This window comes from Salarias fasciatus, chromosome 18 (assembly GCF_902148845.1).
Source record: "Salarias fasciatus chromosome 18, fSalaFa1.1, whole genome shotgun sequence".
NCBI classification, from domain to species: Eukaryota; Metazoa; Chordata; class Actinopteri; order Blenniiformes; family Blenniidae; genus Salarias; species Salarias fasciatus.
The window spans coordinates 3,151,427-3,169,884 of record NC_043762.1 but is presented as its reverse complement, the minus strand read 5'-3'; the positions used below and the strand labels follow the sequence as shown (position 1 = coordinate 3,169,884).

At 50.5% G+C, this 18,458-nt stretch overlaps 2 protein-coding genes across 2 annotated transcripts in view; both read left to right on the top strand.

The window, feature by feature from the left end:
- The first annotated feature begins 5,952 nt into the window (after window positions 1-5,952).
- On the top strand, window positions 5,953-8,170 carry ticam1 (TIR domain containing adaptor molecule 1). The gene is given in 2 exon segments (XM_030114969.1): window positions 5,953-6,027; window positions 6,446-8,170. A coding segment is annotated over 1 exon segment (1,650 nt). The 5' UTR covers window positions 5,953-6,027; window positions 6,446-6,520.
- Window positions 8,171-11,269: 3,099 nt separating this feature from the next.
- Window positions 11,270-18,458, top strand: part of camsap2b (calmodulin regulated spectrin-associated protein family, member 2b) — a 28,785-nt gene continuing 21,596 nt past the window's right edge. The window contains exons 1-2 of the mRNA XM_030114174.1: window positions 11,270-11,843; window positions 16,964-17,223. Of these exons, the coding sequence (XP_029970034.1) occupies window positions 11,705-11,843; window positions 16,964-17,223 (399 nt within the window). The 5' untranslated portion in view covers window positions 11,270-11,704. The remainder of the gene's footprint in view (window positions 11,844-16,963; window positions 17,224-18,458) is intronic.

The following is an 18,458-nucleotide window of genomic DNA, read 5'->3' as shown; positions in this document are numbered from 1 at the left end:
GGATCTGGAAGGCCTCGTGTGACAGGAATGCTCCAGAGGTGCCCAGACGGAGCGCCGCTGTCCCCGGCAGAGAGCAGGGGACGACACACACACGCATCTGCGGAATGAGGCTGTAAAATGGTAAATAATCCTGGACGGGTCGCGAGCGTCTTCCAGCGCGGTGTGAGCGGCGCGGTAACGCCGGACTGCCTCCACCAGCCGTGGTGGAAGCCTCCTGTCGGGCTCCGCCGGCGCCGATGCCAGCAGCGAATTCTCCGTCTCCATTAATGAGAGAGTGTGTAATGGAACGCTTCCCTTCAGGATGAGGCCCGTCACATGAGGGGCTGCAGCTCTGCTGAAGCTGCTCTGATTGCCTCAATACACTCCCTGCTTTGGAGTCACTGCAGATGTCTGCTAATTGTGGTGATTATGGCGAGCGGAGGGGGGTAGGAATATGTAATGAATTTCCCATTGCTTTCATGCCTCACATCCTCTGGTGCTGTGCATCTGCTAGAAAAGCAGAGCATCCGCAGGGTTTGGAGACGGACAAAAGTGCCATGGTGGATTGGCCATGGGCAGCCGTTCTCACTCCAAGTGCAGCCAGATTGGGTCCATTGATTCTCCTGGTTCTGTTCAGGGCGGGTTTCAGTTCCTCCGCTCTCCTCTGTGTTCTCACTGTCTCGCTGCCTTCGTCTCCGCTTTGGGTGGGTGACTTAAAATAACCTCAAACAACCTCCTAATCCCCGGAATTACATTCATCAATCTGACCCCCAGTCTGAGAGCGAAAACAGTGGGAAGAAAGTCAAGTATTGAATAAAGATTAGACAGAGCAGAGTCGGTATGTTCAGTATTATTGACATGTTCATTTTCTGTTCCGTCCTTCATCGTTCATGCTTCAAATCCTCCGTGCAGAATGGTTCCTGGAGTGCTGGGGACGCCTTCAATCCCTCTGAAGCCCTCCGAAGGAAGCAGTGGACGGTTTTAAGAGCGAAGAGCTGGAGACGATTTACTGCTCCTGATGCTCTTCACATTATGAGATATTATTGGTCGTGATTTTGTGTCCGTTTTCAGTTATTATTTTGAACTCTATATTTAAATTTGTGTTTTCAATTTTCTCAAGTTCAGAAGCTGCAAAAAAAACGGTGCAAAGATTAGATGATAGTTACAAATTTACTGATCATTTCCTGTCTGTCAGAGGAGGAACTCCTGCAGAGGGCAACATGACTGGATTTTTGGTTTCTTCCATGCAGGCTGAAGCTCTGCGACGCCCCCCAGAGGACACCTGCACCAGTTTTCTTCGTTAAGATGTTAACCAAATGAACGTTTTTCTTTGTCTGACGTCCAAACAGGAGAAACTCTGCTCCAGACTGCAAAATGCGGTTTTAAAATTTGATGTAATTTGTTCAATAATGCAGCTATTTTGAAAGCTCGATGGGCTTCATGTATAAGAGATGGATGTTACTGAGCTTGTTTCGTGCTTTTGCAGTCGTAGACGCACTGAAAAAGCATCCTAATCCACGCATCATTCCCGTCTTTTCTGATGAGGATGGAAACAAACGACTGAAGACAGAGGAATTACGGCTGTGGCTGAGATCTTTGCTTCTGGATTTGCGGAGCCGCTGCAGCTTCACATGCAGCAGAGATAATACTCAGCTTATGATCTATGAGCGATAAAACGGCGCTTCGCTCCAAACCGTTCCCGGTAAATACGCTGTGGACGGGCCGTAGAGAAAGTTTGCAGCAGAATGTAAACCGCAGTGAGGGCTGGTTGTGTAACTGTGTGTGTGTGTGTGTGTGTGTGATTCAAAGAGAAGGAGAAAGGTGACTGGTAGAAGTCCGCTGGATGCTAGGTGCACCACGCAAACAAAATGTCATGTCATGCATTATTAAGCACCGGGATGTATTCTTTAATTAAGAATAAAAAATGATGGTTGTGCTCATTTAAACAGCAGTATGTAGATTTCTGGGAGTTTGTTATACATGCAACCTGGATTTCTGCACATTCTGCTCTTTGTGGTTATCGTGCCACTCTGGACATGCTACTCTGGACGCCGAACCGGAACAAATCATATTCATACATTTAGCATATTAATGAAGCTAAATATCAGCCGTCCTCTCTCCGCGGCCGCGGACATGCCGGGATCGCTGCGGATGTGCTTTGCAAGGCAGGAGTTGGCGGATTCCTCTGGGCGAGTGCCCTTCCTGTCACACCCATCAGAGACTTTCTCTTGATATGAGCATAAACTGCTCCGTGCCCCATCACCGTCAATGTCTGTGCATGCGTGCAAATTTGTGTGGGTGTTTGTGTGAGTGTGTGTGTGAGTGTGTGTGTGTGTGTGTGTGTGTGTCCATCCCCCCACATCACCAGCGGCTGTATTATGCATTGTTGTTGGCATGGCCTACATGCTCAGCCAAGCATGGTCCGGTGTGGTACAGTACACACGTCTTCCCCCCGCTGCTCCCCCCTGCCGTGTCCGCAGGCCCGCTTCATTTACTTGTGCTCCTGAATTAATGCTAGTTAACTGTCACATTAGCTCAGATCTGCGGCCGGCCTCGCGGTGGGAGCGCCTGCGTTATTTCGGTTGTAATACGCGGCTCGTGCGGCGGATGCATGCGGGCGACCTGGAGCTGCAGCCGCGCCGCGCAGAACCGGAGTCGCGCGGCGCCGTAGACTCTGCGGAGAGCGGCGGCGGACTGCAGGTGTTTCTTTCAGCGGGGGCCTCGATGGGGGCCAAACCGTGGGTTATGGACGCCGGACTGAATGAGCGGCCGTCCCCGACCCGGGGACGTCTTCACGTGTACATGCGTACGGAGCGTGTGTCTGCCCGCCAGAAGCGGGTGTGTTAAATTCTCTGAGCGTGTGTGACGAATGGCGCGGCTGGGAACGGGGCTCGGCCTCCCTCGGCCCCCTCGCAGCCGCATTCAGAGCGGCCCTATCGATCCGTCAGGGGCCCCGCTCTCCGCTCCGATCAGCCCGCCTTATCTCTCCGGCACGCCATCCCTCTCTCTGCAGCTTCCTCCACGCACGTCTTTGTATCTGCTTGATTCCTCCGCATTGTGAATGGACTGGATACGGAGTGTGTGAGAGAGATGCAGCAAGTGTGTGAGACAGATAGAAAAGAGAGAGCATCCCCCACTCATACGTCTTTCATCCTAATCCTTAGTCTCTGTCCAAGAAAGGGCCTCCTTTTCACTCGTCTGCCCTAAAGCCTCTTATATGTGACCCCTCTGTGTCTCCCTCGGGGTTCTCTCCCACGGCCAGAGAAACACACACACACACACACACACACACACACACCAACACACATCTGTGCGTTTCAGCTTCCCGTCCACGTGAAGGGAGAGCCGCTCGTGTTTGTCTCCAAACAGCATCGCATTTCTCCCTAAAAACAAGCAGAGGTCAGAACATATTTGCCCCAAACAGCATCACGGAAGCCGCTGGCTGCCGGGGTTTGCAGAAGTGACACAGCCTCTCAGTATATCCTCCGCCCCAAGGTGGAGAGGCAAATTTACCGCCAGGCTGACTAACACAGCTGCTGGGAGAGCGTGTCTCGTTAAAAGAATTGTCCTCAATAAAGATGGACGTTTGGCAGGACGTTACATAACCGAGGGAGGACGATCCCGGGGCTGTGTGTGTGTGTGTGTGTGTGGAGGATGCATACGAGGGCATCAGTGGTGTGAGAGTGTCAGCGGAAAATATCAGGATGATTTAGGCGCCGTGTGAAAATGCACATTTTCTTAAATTCCTTCTTTTTGTACTTCACGTGCAACCTTTTATAATAATCACATTAAAGCTGTAATTATTCCAAACGCCGGCCTGAAAAAAGAGATTTATGTCAGATTTTATTGATTTGATTCACAGGGTCAAGGGAATTTTCTTATATAAAAAGATACCAATTTTGCCTTACAGGTAAAATGTAGGAATGACCACTAAATGTTAATTTCCATGTTGTTCATGTGTGTTTTCAGACGCTGCATCGGGCTCACGGGCCAGGACGCAAACGAAACGTCCAAAAACAAACAATATGTGATGAAATTGCATGTGGTTACATACAGCACAGGGTTTAATTTCCCCTCAAGAATGATAAAATCCACACATTTCTGTGGAAAACCCTTCCCTGTGTGTGTCAGCGGCGTCTCATCCGATCACACAGCCACACATGGCGGACTGGACGCAGCGGCAGATCGCTCTCTAACCTCCGATCGGCTCAAACATCTCTGAAAACATGTTATTTTATTCTTTAACATCTTGAAAAACAAAGCGTGCTTTGAATAATTCAGTCCAAATGAATAAAAAAAAGAAAATATGTGTATTTATGTTACTGTTTGAGCACAATCTGTTTCATTCTGAAGGTCTTGTAAATATCTGGACAAAACAAGAAAGAATAAAAGAATAAATGAAACCAATGTGTGGGTTGAGATCCATCCTGCTGAGACGTGTTTGACTTGTGTTTTACCTCGGCGCTCAGATCTGACCTTTCACGAGCATCCGGGACACGTCCACCTCGTCTGCATCTGAACTTTATCCTGATATGCTGAGCGCTCTGGAACGCATGTGGCATTTTGTTTGAGCTTCATGGTGCATTTAGCATCTTGTTTGTTTCTGAGATTTCCTCTTTTCTGCGTGGAGCCTTCACTACAGCTTACGTCCTGCTGCACACTTTCTGTATGCGGCATCGGGGAGGTTTTCCCCAGGAACGGTCTGATCCCGGAGGAGAAACACAGTTTGATCATTTACAGATGGTTCGAAGCTGCAGCCGATTAGCTTAGCATGAGATGGGAGGAGAGCGAGGCGGCGGCGGCGGCCTGCTCCGAGTGAGGGTGTTATATAGGAGTGGTCACATGCAGATTTCACACTGAGATAATCATTTTCTGTTTCTCCTTAAAGAAGGAAATAAAAGCAGCCTGTTGATGACATTATGCAATATTTAGCCGAGTGGAGTCTGAGTTTACAATATTATAAATGACCTTATATTGGACTAAAGAAATATTGATTCTTTGAAACAAGCATCTGTAGATTATATGGAAAGATGCATGCTTTTTTTTTTAACATCAAACGGATCCAGTGAGGACAAGAAACATCTGAAGTTCAGTGTTCAGCTGTAAATAACTGCATGCGACTGAACACGTGAGCGGCTTTAAAGGACAAATCACTGTGACACTGACCATTTCTGGGAAATTTTTTTCTGTTTTCTCTTTAAGCAAAAGCAGAAATATGTCTGGACGGTGAGATAAATGTCAGCGAGCAGCAGAGGAAGCAGTTTCAACACTCCTGAACCTGCGATTAAAGCATAAAACTGAGTGATTTCAAACCGTTTCTGAGTCTGAGCTTGCTCATTACGTCTGAGGGGTTATTGCAGTGGTTAAATATCTCAATCAGCTCTCTAATGTAAAATAAAGAAGAGAGTGAGAGGAGCTCCCAGCCTTCTCCAGCAACATGAGAGCTGATTCACGCCGTTCAAACGGCTGAATGCTCAGAAACGTCGGCGCTCGCTCGTATGTATGGAAGGCCCAGAAACCACACTTCCTCCAGAGCTGCAGTAATCCCTCAGAAGTGGCCGTACAGTAAACATATGGCGGAGAACAGGGAGGCTCTGTCTGCACCCCGGTCGGGGGTTTGATGCCGGCCTGCAGTCTGCCTGCTGTGACCCCACCCCTGCTAAATACAGGGTTGGAGGTTTCCTCCTCCGATAAAAATACACTGGCCTCTCAGCAGAGAAAACACACAGCTCGCCTCTTGTGTGCAGACATTGTGCCCCGAGAAGGAAATCCACACAAAAGCAGTGATCCTCCTCTGTGTTTGAGGATCGCTGTGGTCGTGGGTTTTTAAAGAGTTGGTGGACGGGTGGAGGAGGGAGGAGGAGGGAGGAGGAGGGCTGTACCAGCAGGAATACAGGCTCTGACGAGTGGAGCAGGGACTGCTGCTGCTGCTTCCTGCTCTGCTGTTTTGTCCCTCCCCAGCCTCCGTACTCCTCCTCCTGTGACCCCGGCACGGTGTTGTGGAAAGGGCTTGAGGCTGAGAGGCCTACCGTCGCCACGGTCCAGCAGGTAGGCTCCCTCACCTGTCAGGGGAAAAGGCTCCTGCTTCCCACTGCTCGGCGTCAGGAAGTCCTCTTCACTGAGGCACCGAGAGACTCCTGGACAGGCAGGAGAGTTTTCTGTGGCTTTAAGACTCACTCTGAGTGACTTCCTGATTCCAGCATGCTAACTTTATTGCCACGGCTCCCGGAGAAACACTGAGCCGGCGTCAGTATCGGAGGATCAGCTCAGGTTTTACAGACAGAGACTTGGTGCGAAGTTTGTTCTGAGACATTAAAGCAGGTTCCTGATGAAATCAGGTCGGTTACATAATGGCAAAGTGAAAGTAGAGAAAGACGCCGTGCTCTGGCTTCACATGAGTTCTGACAAGCGTGTGTGTGTGTGTGTGTGTGTGTGTGTGTGTGTGTGTGTGTGTGTGTGTTTAAAGGGACCAGAATGTGGAGGGAAGAGTTCAGGTGTGTGAGAACCTGAAGCAGACCCACAGCTGACCCCGTTCGCCGCCATGAGTCAAAGTCCAGGGACCGGCCTGCGGGACGTGTTCCACATCCTGCTGGAGGCGCCGCCGGAGCGCCTGCACAGCCTGACGCTGCAGCTGGGCGGGTCCCCGGAGGAGCGGGTGGTCTACGCCCTGTGCCAGGTGGTGCTGGGGAGGCCGGACCACGCCCTGGAGACCCTGCGGGCGCTGGAGGACCACTCCCTGGCCTGCCACCTGGCCGAGCGGTGGCAGGCCGGGCCCTTCGACCCGGACGGCTTCGCGGAGCACTGCGGCCGCTTCCAGGCGCTGACCGGGGAGACTTTGGAGGCGTTGGCTCAGATCTTCAGAGTTTTGACGCAGCAGCGGTTGTGCGATCAGCCGCAGAGAGATCTGGCGTACAAGAGAGCCGTCTCCAGCGACTGCCAGAAGACCGATGAGCTGCGCTACAGAGAGTTCGTAGACCAGGCCAAAGACGTGTGCGGGCCTCAGGTGTTGGAGTGGATGAGCTCCTCCACGGCGCCGGGCTCTCTCTCCAGCTCACGCACACCTTCGGATGGAACAAATAGAACTCTAGAACTGTGTGAGAGTCCGGCGCCGAGCTCTCTGAAGACCAGCTCCTCCATGCCCTCCTTCCCAACACACCTGGAGATGAGCATTCCTTCAACCATCCCATGCCGAGGACACACCTTAGCCTCACACACATCAGGAAATCACAACTTAAGCCTTCCATCGCTCAGCAGGGGGCCAGGAGAGGATCAGCCTGCTCCTGAGCGCTCTGCGCCGTGTGAGCCGGAGCCCAGATCCCAGGAATCTGCTCAGTGTTCAGCAAAGAAAGACTCAAACGTGGATGAAACATCAGCAGCCGTCAGCTGCAGCTCAAACCCCGCTCCCCAGAAAACAGACACCCAGCCACGCCGCGCGCAGCCTGCGGTGCCGGACGCCCCGCCGGCCAAGACGTTCACCACCAGAGACACGCAGGAGGCGGCGGAGGAGGAGGACGACGACACCTTTTACGCCTTTGTCATCCTGCACGCGCCCGAGGACGTCGACGTGGCCGAGAGCATGAAGGAGAAGGTGGAGGGAGTGGTGGGTGAGGACGGCGCCACCTTCTCCGGCGACTTCGCCATCCCCGGACGGAGCACGCTGAAGTGCGTGGAGGACGCCATCAACAACTCGGCCTTCACCCTGCTGCTGCTCACCCGCAGCTTCAACACCCGCATGCTGGACGTGAAGACCAACACGGCCCTCATGAACGCCATCAACAACGAGCACAAGTACAACACCGTCATCCCGCTGCTGCCGCGGGAGAACTGCATGCCGCGGCCCAGCATCCCGCTGGTGCTGCAGACCATCGTCCCGCTGGAGGAGAACCGCGCCTTCGAGAGGAAGATACAAAAGTTTCTGTCTCCGGCGAAGATCAACGTCCACCGGAGGAAATGGAGCGAAGAGCAGCGGCGGAAGAGGCAGGAGAGACTGAGGGTGTCTCAGAACACTCAGACAGACCCGGGACGGGCAGCGGAGCCGGCGCCGCCGGTCCCAGAGCGCTGGCCTCTCCCGCAGAGCATCTGCATCCAGAACGCCAAATACATCATGATCGGGAACGACTCCCAGATGACGGTGAGCTTGGGGGACGGTGCAGACGGCCAGGACGCTGTCTGAACAGGCATGGCAGCGTGAAGGGAGGGAAATGGAGGAAGGATGGACTCATGTTCTCATCCTGGCTGCTCAACACTAAAACTCATCTCTGAGGCCAGAACGGAACTTTTCACACTCGTCTCCCATGCAGAGGCACGTCGAACGACTCCGCCATGTTTTAACCATCCGAGCAGGGAAGGTTGAAATAATCTGCTTCACCTGCAGACTGAACCAAAAGACCAGCGAATGTCTGAACTGTGACAATAAAGCAGCCCTGTCAGCTCTCACACATCCAGAGTAACGCAGAGGAGTGCTGCATATTTAACAAAAAAAAAAAAAAGGTTTCATTCGACATGGCCCAAAAGCAATGAATGAATGGTGCTGATTCTACTTTAAAGCAATGGCGAGCATTGACAGCTGGTGGATCAATAAAATAATACTATTAATAATAGTAGTGAAAAAATGAAATTACAAAGTAATGACTATCACTAATTTTCCTAGTGAGGTGAAGGTAACAGCTCTGTAAATGGCATCAGCATGAAATAAAAGACAATCTGCATCGGTTCAGGTTGTTCGCCGGGTTTTGACATTTGATTAAATATAAATGTTCAAAGCTGTTCTTTCCACTGGGACTAAAGGAACATTGGTCCTTGTTTGTAGCACATTGCTGTCTTTTTAAAAGCAGTCTGGATGTGACATTCCTCCTCGGGACGTTCAGTCTAACTGAAACCTTCTATTCGACTCCTTTTTTTTTTTTTTTGTTCTGGATTTTGCTGCAGTTTACTTTCTGTTTTTAAATTGTAAGATGCTGTCGTTACTTGCTGGCGTGTGAATAAACTGAAGCGAGTGGATGAAGAGACGGTGAAGCACTGCCATCTGTCGATCAATCGGCTGAGCTCTGCAGGCGCGCTGACCGCCGCCGGCCAGCAGGGGGCGACAGCGCTCTTCAGAGTCCAACATGTGGCCAACCTCTGGACCCAGGGACTGAGAGTGAGGGCAGGTGTCACTGTTATCAAGACTTCTGCATCTTAAACTACCTCAAAGTCTTCAAACGTGCAGAAATCTGCTTTCACGACGAAAATAACCTTTGATTTAATTCTGGCTCGTCTTCAATGAACCAGATTCTGATTTGGGGAAGGAGGAGGAGGCTTTATTTTTCAGGTCTTCAAATGAAAAGACAAAATTCAATTGAATTTTCAATTTTCTGAATAAACTCTGAGTTCTTTTTGTTTTTCCACTGCCTGTGTGCTTGAACACTGCCGTGTTTTTACCGGGTTTTTCTGGACTTTGACCAGCAGGCCTCAGGATGGATCCTTTGATGCTGAGCGCTTGTCTGCAGGAATTCAGCCGATCCAGGAAATTCTGAGGAACATCTATTGTTTTTCTAACATATATGATGTCTGTACGACCATAAGAACAAACTTAATAACTTTTTGGTCAGAAAGAAAAGCCTGACTTGTTTTTGTTGATTATTTTCTATTTTTGTGTCCAGGTTTTATTTCTCTCCTAGAATATTTTCTGTTAGATAATTGTTGGAAAAGGTGAAATAAAGGGTTTGGAATAGCGTTTCAATTGTCTCTGCGTGTTTTTCTTTTTAATTAATTTTTAAAGAAGTACACAACAAATTATAAAAACAAAATAACAAATTGTGTATTTTTTGAGTTTTTTCCTTCTTTTACTTTCACACTTCAGCTGGATGATTCCCACCTGTGTTTTCCTCTCTTTAGAAACGCCTGTGGCTGTTGCAGTGGTTTGCACTGCTGCCTCACAGCAGGAGAGCTCGAGTTTGAGTCCAGCAGAGTTTTCTGCTTCTCAAAGAAAGAAATTCACTGACAGATCATATATGGAGCAAGTTTTAAAGATTCAGATCAACGTGAGTTTATTAAATGTCTGATTGAGAACTGATCATCTGAAATGACGTTTAGTGAAAGTTTTCTCTTCTATTAGAGGCCTTTGAAGCTGTTTGAAGACGTGGTTCAGCAGCTGACTGACTGAAGATAAGTAGCTGAGTTTGGCCTCCTATTTACAAATTCCTTTGTTTGATTGAATTACGGGTCTGAAAAGATTCTGACATTCTGAATAGAGACATATTTCCTTTCATCTGGGATATCAAGTTTAATCCAGAAATGTCCTCGTCTCTGCTGAAGTGCCAAACGGTAACAGTTTGAGGATGGGAAAGCCCAGTAACTGAACTGATTGTTTCCATGTTGAAGGCAACATGGGGTCAAGCTGTGGCCCGCGGCCATGTGAAGGATGCACTGCTTGAAACAAATAGGTCAGAAAATCAAATTAAAAATATGTTTCAGCTTGATTGTCTTTGTACTTTGAGACAACAATGATTTATATCTCTTAGATCCAATGATTGTAGTCTGGTTGCAGAGAGTGGCTGATTACAGAGGGGGCGGGGCATCAGCTAAGCCCCGCCCCTGTTCTGCTATTTAAAATAAACATCCTGATATCAAAGATAGCTATGGAGTGATGGTGTCTAAAAAATAATATCTGTGAATATATGAAGAGAAAGAGTGGATACAGCAACAGGCCCAGCAGAAAAGTTGTGTCTAACCTGCAGATTGTTGATTATTAAGGGTAGAAACAATTAAAACAGATTTTATCTGCAGTTTTAGTAATTAAAGTCACTTGTTGGAGCTTGATAGTTTCAGTAGAAGTGGAGTTAAAGAGACTCAAGAGTTCAACAGTAGATTTCAACATGGTGGCCTTTGACTGAAAAATACTTCAATTCTTATTAGATGTGGTGAAAACTCCACTGTCAGGAAACTCACGGTTTTTTAATACATTTTTTTTTTACTTTAATTTTCAGCTTTCAACAGTTATTATACTTTAATACTTTAATTTGCCAGGTGAGTAGAGATTAAATCAGGCTGTGAACTCGTCCTTGCATTAATCCAACATGAGCAGTTTGGGCAGTTGGAGCTTCCTGTGCGTCTTTTCTTTGCGCACTGTGCGTCCGTACTTTGCGCGCTCTCCGTTATTTCTTTGCGTCCTGTGCGCTCGGCGCCTCCTCCCTTTGCGTCCTGCCTCTGCACTCTGCGCTCTGTGCGTCCTCACCGTGCGCTCTGTGTCTCGGTGCTGCTCGAGCTGCTCCTGTCGGCCTGATGGTGGGTGGGTGGATCGGACATGCGCACTGCGCTCCATCCTCCGAGCTGCGGCAGGAAAGGCGCAGAGGAGACGTGAGGGGGAGAAGGAGCAGAAGGAAACTGTGAGAGAGGGAAAACCAGAACAACATGGACACTTAGTGCGGGACTTGTCAGCGGGTCGGGCAGCCTGAGGAGGACCGTGTCGGAATGGAGGGACTGCTGAGAAACCCTCGATCCAAACTGCGCCGATCGGGCAGAGTTTAGAGGCATTCGGTGGATGTGTTCGTGTGAGTGAGGAGCGTCTCCCTCCGCTCTCCCGCTCGTCGTGCTCTGCGCCGCCAGGCCGGGCTCAAAGTTTCCAGCGTTCGGGGGCAGGGTGGATTCTGCTGCAGTGAATTCCTGCGGACGGGATGTCATCCGCAGTCAGGAGGAGCTCCTCCGGCTGACCGATCCTCCTCCAGCGCGCAGGGCCACTCTCAGCATGGGGGATGCGGCAGAGGACAGGGGGGCGAGACCCACCTTCATCGTCCCTGCCATCAGGAGCTTCGACCACTACGACTTCACCAGGGCCAAGATCTCCTGCAGCCTGACCTGGCTGGTGGCCAAGGCGTTCGGCTCCGGTAGGTGGAGAACGTGGAGCTCATTATCTGGCGCGAGACGCGCCGTGGCCCGCGGTCCTGGTGGGACTATTTAGTAAACAAATCTACACTGCAATCAGACCCTGGCTGTGACACGCAGCCCCACGTGCACGTCTCGTTATTCTGACACTGCTGTGTGCAGGGTGGAGGAATGTGGAGCTCTGCCTCCATGCCTGGCTCAGTTTGCATGTTCTCCCTGAGTGCAGGTTCCCTCTCTCAGTGCAGCAGCAGTGTGTGTTTGCTGCAGGCTCATCCTGCTCAGGGAAATCCTCTTCTCCTGATTTTTTGCTGACTTGTGGATGTTTGTCTCATTAAATGAGTCCATCCTGCTGTCTGCTCTCTGCTAATCACCTCCCCCAGCAGAAGGTCGTGATGGACCTGCCTGACTGCACATCTCTAACGTCTTCACCTCCAAGGTTTGACGCTTCACGTCTTTCTCTGCAGCTGCTGTGAACATCTGGCCCTGGCCGAGCGTCTGTGCTTGAACCTGAGAACTTTCTGCAGCCTTCATGCTAATGTTATTTTGCACAGTCACATGAATACATCTCCATCTCCATGAAGTCTCATGTCTGGCAGTGAGCAGCCACCTGGAGCAGTTACCTTTGGAAACTGCAGATATGATCTTCCAGAAGTCGTCCTGTGGGCTGGATCGGCGGCGCATTTTTATTTCAGTGATTTATTGAATCTTTTAAACCAGGAAAAGCATATTTCTGATCTGTTTAGAAAGTGTGTCCAGCTCATGTTTTTAAAAGTTAAATCCGTCTGACGTGAGAGTGCAGCGCCAGGAGACACAGATGCTTTGTTGAAGCGGCAGATCAGGACAGTTACTGGTTTTATTTGGTCTGGTACAGCACCAAACCCTGCAGGAGGACACATTAGACCACGGTGGCCGGCCTCCGTCTCGCTCGGTAATGGGAAACACTGCTTCGTTTGTTTCTCCCGGAGATAACACAGCGCTCACAAATAAACCCGTCTATACACATGACATCTGTACGGAACAAACCATGATCATGAAAGAAAGCAGCAGACAGCGGTTTGAGAGAGCATGGAACGTTTTGCTTAAAGAAGCTTTTCAGATGTACAATACTGTGTGAGAACTTTAGTCCTGTCCTGGTGAAGACGGAGTCGCTCTGGCCTGGTCTGCATCCAGAGCAGCTTCTTTCCATCAGCCTCATGCAGTAAAGCAACACGTGAGCCGAGCAGGACCTGCGGCTCGCCGCCGCCTCCTTTCTTCCTGGTCCCTCCGGTGACACAGTTTCAGCTCCCAGCACCACCGAGAACTGTGGCCCAATTCATGAGCCGTCCTCCGAGTCTGGCCTGGCCTAGATAAGATGAGCCGCGGTCTGAAGCTGGTGGCGCTCCCGTTCAAAAAACTAAACAACACAACAAAACACCTCTCCCTCCGGCTCACAGCCGGAGCTCAAACCTCAGACGCTTCTACAAGTTTATAGTCTCAAAAACAGAAGATGTTCCTTTAATGTGGGTGCATGAAGTGAGTAAAGCTCAACTCCACGGAATCAAAACAACACAACTACGCTGACGGAGGAAAAGAGCGCCTGCTCCCATCAGGACGTCTGTATATTCCAGCGAGCTGGTGTGAAACTGAACTGCCTCCGTCCCAACTGAGAGAGAGTCTGTCCCGTAGAACCGTCTGAAACCAAAACTCAGGACAGACGGAGTCCTGCACCAAGCAGGACGGAGCTCTTCTCAGAAAGCTGAGCCCGTTCAGACAGCCGCTCAGAGAAGAGCTCCATGCTACATTCCAGTAAACCAGGTGACGGCGTTTTGGAGGCGAGTCGCTGCACCAAGCTGCAAATGTTCACCCACTGGCTCTCTTTCTCACCCTTCCATTGTAATATGGTTTTATTCTGCTGATATTCTGGTTTTATCTACCTTAGACTCAGTTTGATGTGTTTTACAGAAAAGAAATCTTCTCATTTTAGCTGCTCATAAGCTAAACTTCAGTATTCTCTGAGGTGTGTCTGACATTTTGCCATCCTCATGGATGGTAATGAGTTCAAATCAAAAAACCTCTCAATGTTCTGCAGTTTAGCTCGACACCTCTACGAATGACAGCCTGAAAAATTCAAGTTCAGTCACAGCTTCACTGACGATCATCAGTAAATCCAGAGGTTAAAACTTCAGGTTCGATGGTTCAGATGTAAACAAAATGACCTTCAGGTGATTTTAGAAGGAAATAAAATTCCAACCTGAAGAAACCAGAGAGTCAACAAGCAGCCAGACTTTCTTTCGATACATTTTGTGATTTTTAGTGCATACTAGTGCAGTATATTTCTACTTTTAAGTTGTTTTACCAATGTTTTTTGACATATTAATCCTCTGGATTGAGCTATTCTCTGGATATTATCAGTTATTCTGTAGATGTCGATCTTTGGCATGATCCATTAAAAAAAAGCATATTTATTGTCACTGTTGGAGCAGGAAGTGCAGGATGAGCCGTGTCCGGCCCTGGACGTCGCTCTGTGAGGAGACTCCTCTTCGTCAGAAGGTTTTTTCTGCTGGTGCCTGAGAGGAGCTGCTCTGGATTCTGGTGAACGAACTGCACTGAAGAAGCAGATGTTGAAGAAATCAGTGGAACTCCAGAACCTCCAGAAGACGACGTGAAAGCATGAACTCAGAAAGTCGGCCTCATCTCGGTGTCAGTGAGGACCCCGGTGGACCTGGTCTCCCCCCCGGTGGACCTGGTCTCCCCCGGTGGACCTAGTCTCCCCCGGTGGACCTGGTCTCCCCCCCGGTGGACCTGGTCTCCCCCGGTGGACCTGGTCTCCCCCGGTGGACCTGGTCTCCCCCGGTGGACCTGGTCTCCCCCGGTGGACCTGGTCTCCCCCGGTGGACCTGGTCTCCCTCAGACTGCTGGATCTCTGATCAGACGTTGTTTCCATGGCTGCTCCGCTGCTCGGGGGTTTCGCCCCTGTGAGCAGAGCTGGTTGTTTTTGGCTGCAGCAGTCAGCTGTTTTCAGTGGAAAAGCAGTAAAAAGCCACAGTCACACTATCTGCTCCGCACGAAACAGCAGCTGAGGAGCTCCGGGAGGAGCGCGCCGTGTGGCCGGGGCCGGGACTGCAGCCTGAGCGGAACGGAGGCTCTGAGGTCTGCAGATGGAAATATCTGCTCACAAGCTGTGATTCATGTGAAAATGATCTGCATGGAGAGTGAAGCAGTGCCAAGTGGGCCGACTGGACGCTGCAGATGGGAGCCGGCGCCGCTCTTTTCCAGGTGTTTGAATGCTGGTCTGGGGTGTGTGTGTGCTGAGCTGTGATCCTCGGGGGTCTCCAGGGGGGCGGTCTTCTCCGGGTCTGGACTTCCTGTGGCAGCAGCTTCCCGTCTGTTTCCTCTTTGATGGCCAACACAAAGCACAGCCCGCTTTCTCTTGACGAGGCAGATTTTTTTGGAAAAGCTGGCTCATTTTAGTGATCTTTAGGTGTACAGTGCGTCTGGTCCAACCTCTCATCTGGAAAAACTCCACTTTATTCAACAGTCGGATCGGTTTTCCTGCTTGAGGGCTGAAATGTTCGTGACGTTAACTGCAGTTCTCATGCAGGGAGTTTAAAAGTGGAGACTGGACGCAGGGCGGCTTGCTATCAAGCGGTTCAGCATCTGCCTGTTGCTTTAAATATCTCTGTTCTCCCCCCGTGTGGAGCCGTGGGGAGGCTGCTCCTAACCACCAGCTCTGGAAAATCACTGAGGTTTGATCACAAGCTTCACGGCTTCAGCTCAGCCCGGAGTGTCCCTCAGCTTCCTTCACTCTGCGCCTTTAAGCTTCGCCGTCCTTTGTTTTCGTCAGTGTGATTCAGAGGCAGGCAGAGAGGAAATGACCCACCGCGTCAGGAACACACACACACACACACACACACACACTCACTCACACACATTCCTATAGTATGATCCGACCCTACCAACACAGGAGTGCATCCATACAGTGTCTAGATCATCCCAAAAAAGAGGTTAGTAACATGAATTAAAGAGCACTGAGTCAAGCATGTGGTTCACGGGAGAGGGACTGAGGTGTGTGTGTGTGTGTGTGTGTGTGTGTGTGTGTGTGTGTGTGTGTGTGTGTGTGTGTGTGTGTGTGTGTGTGTGTGTGTGTGTGTGTGTGTGTGTGTGTGTGTGTGTGTGTGTGTGTGTGTGTGTGTGTGTGTGTGTGGTGTGTGTGTGTGTGTGTGTGTGTGTGTGTGTGTGTGTGTGTGTGTGTGTGTGTGTGTGTGTGTGTGTGTGTGTGTGTGTGTGTGTGTGTGTGTGTGTGCTCCATGCTTCATACTGACTACTTCTTCCACCAACACACAGATCAGCTGCTGTGTAACAACAACACAACACAGTGAATCTGCTCATAGGACAGTCTGTCCTGTGTAGATACACACACACACACACACACACACACACACTCTGCCGGAAACCTTTATGTCTGATACAAGCGGTCCTGGAGGGAACGGGCTCTGCACGCGTCACACACTGGGTTGTTACATGAAAAGGCTGATTGTGAGGCTTGGCGCTGATCTTATTGAGGACACTCTGACTCCAGGACAGACACACAGGGAAGAAATCCTCCCGTCCTCCCCGCTGGCCGGCCCGTATCGACACGGGAAAAGCCATTCCTGATGAGTTATCCCGCCTCAGTGTGTTTTAAAGAGTGCTCAGTGGAGTCCTGCCAATACTCCCCCATCAGATATTTACATATAAAGAACTACCTGCAAAGCATTTAAACAGGTTTAATGGTGTGAAAAGTGAAGTAGTATTTCAATGACCAGCTCAGTTTAAAGTTACAAAATCACTGACAGACAATAGACTCTGTGGGAAAAGTATAAAACTGAATGAAATGACATGTTATCTCTGAATTGAAGCATAAGATGTGTCTGAATGAGACTGGAGCAGTCTCATTTTCTCATTATTTACTCAAATCAGCCACAAGCAGAAACGTATTAATGTGTCTCACAGCAAGTTCTCATGTCGATCTGAACCAAACATTGGAGCTCAGATTGAACAGATGCCTCTTTCCTTCACGCCGAGCGCCGGCGGCTGTGAGCGGAGAGCGCCTCCTCGGGTGGATCGGGCGTCACACTGAGCCCCCGCTGTGTTTGGTCCTCAGATGCGGTCCCGGAGGAGCTGGCCGAGCCGTTCTACAGGGACCAGTACAACCAGGAGCACCTGAAGCCCCCGGTGGCCTGCCTGCTGCAGTCCGCCGAGCTGTACTGCCGGGCGGGCAGCCTGATCCTCCGCAGCGACGCCGTCAAGCCCCTGCTGGGACACAACGCCGTCATCCAGGCCCTGGCCCAGAAGGGCCTGTACGTCACCGACCAGGACCGCCTGGTGACGGAGAGGGACCTGACCAGCACGCCCATACAGATGGTGAGTCCCCGGGGGTTCGCTGGGTCCAACCCTGGCTCAGGGAGAACATGCAAACCCCACACAGCTGCTTTCATTCCAGTTTGTGTCGTGTGAAGTGATGAATCATACATGAATGAGTGTTTTGGAGGTTGCAGCTTGTCTCAGTTGATCAGTTACTGAGCTGTAGGTGTGAGAAGCAGGAAACCACGGCTGGAAACATACGACCCCTCTGCTCAGTGAATCGATGAGCGGTTTGTCGGCGAACGGCGGCCATCGATCGGACGCTTTAATTGTTTCAGAATTACGACGTTGCTGTGCGTCCCGTCCTCGTAGGAACTGATCAGGTTACATGGCGGCGGGTTTGTCCGTCCACCGTCCTCCAGGAGAAAAACAGGCTCTAATGACGGGTTTCTGAGAGCGACGCATTACTCACGCTGTCGTCACACGGCGCAGGGGGAACAGGCCTCGGCTCGCACGCCGCGCAGCCAACGCCACCTCCCTTTACTCCAACATCCACCTGGGAGGCTGAGCTTCAGTGAGACATGGCAGTCTGAGCTTCCACTCATCCTGCTGCATGTTTTTCTGCAGTGGTGAAGGGAAAACATGCAGACTCCACACAGAAAGGTCCTGAATCATTAACCTGGGTTTTTTCGCCACTGAGAGGTGAGAGTGTTAACCACTGCAGCTTTATAAGTCAATCTGTTTAGCATTATTTTAAACTGGTCCAGAAAACTGTAAATACGGCGTGAATGTGTAAACCTGTTACTGCCGGGATTGTTTCATTAGCTTCATTAGCTGATAGAGCGACTGGGGATTCAGCCGGCGGCCCAACTCCCGATGCTGGGAGGAGTCTGCATTGCAGTTCCCCCCCTCCCTCGCTCTGCCTCACTCCTCCTTCCCTTCACTCCTGTCCTGTCACGGTGTTTCACACTGCGTCCGTCTTCCTCTCCTCTGTTGTTCGAATGAAAGCAGAACCTGATCAGCTCCTCTCCTGCTGGCTCGTTTCATTGTTCCTCCTGAATGATCACCTCCTGCTGACGGAGGAGGGAGTGATGCATGGAGATCAATGATCTCTCTCCTTCCACACCTGTAGACGTGCGTGCGCGCGCGCGTGTGTGTGTGTGTGTGTGTGTTTCTGTGAGATTTACTGACTCTTTTAGTGACACTGTTTAGTAGGTAGGAAACAAATGGAGCCCGTCCTCTCCCTCACACTGACCTTCATCATGCCGTCCGCTCTCGCTGCTTCACCAGATTCT